Source organism: Echinops telfairi, unplaced genomic scaffold (genome assembly GCF_000313985.2).
Source record: "Echinops telfairi isolate 266 unplaced genomic scaffold, ASM31398v2 ScPeMD7_5;HRSCAF=22, whole genome shotgun sequence".
NCBI classification, from domain to species: domain Eukaryota; kingdom Metazoa; phylum Chordata; class Mammalia; order Afrosoricida; family Tenrecidae; genus Echinops; species Echinops telfairi.
The window spans coordinates 4,047,961-4,050,339 of NW_022103901.1; the positions used below are offsets into that span (position 1 = coordinate 4,047,961).

The 2,379-nt window shown below is 51.7% G+C and overlaps 1 protein-coding gene across 1 annotated transcript in view; it reads right to left on the bottom strand.

The window, feature by feature from the left end:
- Positions 1-2,379, bottom strand: part of USP42 (ubiquitin specific peptidase 42) — a 34,965-nt gene that overhangs the window by 16,893 nt on the left and 15,693 nt on the right. The window contains exons 4-5 of the mRNA XM_045286122.1: positions 1,320-1,422; positions 123-190 (exon numbers count right to left, since the gene is read on the bottom strand). Coding sequence (XP_045142057.1) covers positions 123-190; positions 1,320-1,422 — 171 coding nt within the window. The remainder of the gene's footprint in view (positions 1-122; positions 191-1,319; positions 1,423-2,379) is intronic.

A 2,379-nucleotide genomic window follows, 5' to 3' on the forward strand; every position in this document is an offset into this window, starting at 1 on the left:
CGCCAGGTGGTCCACCAGAAGCTGTAGTACATGCTGGCACAGGGGCTGCCTCGGGGAAGAGGAGACCGGGGGTCTGGGCTGAGGAATGAGACGTTTCATTATTCACTTTGTCTAACGCTTACCTCGAGACCTCAGGTAGCCTCCGAATATCTGACAAACCAGGGTGGTCGCCTGGGTGTGTCTGTCTAATCTGGAAACAGCCAAAGAGTGACATGAGAGACGAGTTCGACAACAGCCTTAAACACTACAAACAGATTTAAGGGCATGGACACCCATCAGCGAGCAAGAGGAAAAGGGATGGGGAGTGAGTGACAGCCAGAGGAGCACTCTGCCTGACAGAACAGGGCCAGAGCAGGGTGAGACTGAAGACAAGGAGGGATCTGGGCCCTCAAGCGACAAGCAAGAGGAAGGGGCCCAACTGCCACAGAAAGTCTTGGACAGAAAGGGAGAAAAATCTCGAGCAAAATTCATAATCATGAAATAGACCAGACTTCCTGGTCTCAGAGAGAAGGGCGGAAACCACAAGACTCAGTCACTCTGCAAACCTGGACGTGAACCCACCCCCAGATGACCAGACAGGCCCGTAAACCCAACTCCCACAAGGAGCATATGTCTCAGGACCACCAACCAATGGGCAGTGTCTGCTCCAAAACAAATCCCAGGAGGCAGGCAGGGGCAGGAAAGAAGGACGAATGGATGCGGACACCCAAGGAGGAAGCAGAGAATGACAGAGAACTGCAACTACAGTTATGGAAAGAAATGTGCACAAAGTGCTGACGGCAAACAAATGTGCTCTGTAAACTAGGTGTCCGGCCAGGGAAGAGTCCAGAGGCGGGCCTGTGAAAGCAACCCCAGGGCACCTCGACCACACTGCTCTGCTGCCCGCGGACACTGGAGGTGTGGCTGCAGAGAGGAGCTTCACCTGACAGGCCGGGTAACACCAAGTGGTTTAGGATTTGCCCCCATCTTCTTCTGGTGCAGAAGCTACAGGAGCAGAGCACACACCCTGGCTACCAGGGCTGGGGTCAGCAGAGCCACTGGCAGGAGACAGGGCTTAACTGACACCCAGAAATCAAACCTGGGCCAAGCCACCACTCGCTTCCTGACGTCTGGACTTGACAGATTCAACTTTTGACAGATACCGTCACCAGACCTTTGGGAATTGCTAACTTTTCAGATAGTCCTGACAGGTTGGGGAAAAGGAAGCACAGGGGCAAAGGTGAAGCAAACACAGTGTTCTACGCAGAAGGCAAAGGTGAACTGTAAGCAGCCAGAGATGCAGCTGAGGGCAGACAGGGCCAGGGCATGGGTAGACTTACTTATTGCTGCCATTCAAGCATGCTTTTTGCATAGCATCAACAGTGTACTGAAGGAATTCATGGGCATCTTCTTGGTTTCCAAAACGGAAGTGCCTAGCTATCCCTGCAAACGGTAAGACAGAGCTTGGTCAGTGTACACCATGCCCAGGCAGTGACCGTCCGTCCCACTCCACCCCCGCCCCCAGTTTGATCTTACGACAATGCAGCGTTTAGAAAAAAGAGCTGGATAATGATCTCTGAGGAGCTGGCACTTAATGCAAGTCACCTGAGAGCAGTAAGGACCGTGCCCTCCAATCCACTCACTGTGCAGCCAACTGGAGTTTCTGGAGATCAGTGCAGGGCGCTACAGGCCCTCACACCCTCGTGAAGGTGCGCTCACAGACTCAGCTTTGACTGTTGTCTCAAGTGTTGTCTGCAAAGTGATGGCATCGTCACATAACTGCTGTGCAGAAGCTGTTAAGCTAGTGTGCACAGTCTCAAAGGCGACAAGTTACTGTTCAACATGTCAGGGGACTGGTGTGCATGGTGAAAATGTAGTGCTGGATCTTCATGCTGACAGACTCCAGGCAAGCATAACGTCCAGCCCTTCTGATGGCTGCCCCAATGACCTACAGAACCAGCTGCCCCCACCACCAGTGGCACAATGACAATTCAGACCTACTTCCAACCCACGACACAGTGGTAAGACCAATTATAGAGGAGCAAACACAAGAAACACAAAAGTTCAAACAAGACCAAGTGGAACCCCCTCTGCCAGAGTCTGTGTACATGTGGGTATAAATACATATTCACTTAGAGCAGTGGTTCCCAACCTTCCTCATGCTGCGACCCTTTCATACAGGTCCTCTTGTGGTGGTGATCCCCAACCACAAAATTATTTTTGTTGCTACTTCATAACTGTAAATTTGCTACTGTTATGAATCAGGCAATCCCTGTGAAAGGGTCATTTGATTCCCAAAAGGGTCGCGACAGGTTGAGAACCGCTGACTTAAATCATTGAGCCCCTATCTGTTAGGCGCCCCCTACACACACATACACACACACACACACACACACACAC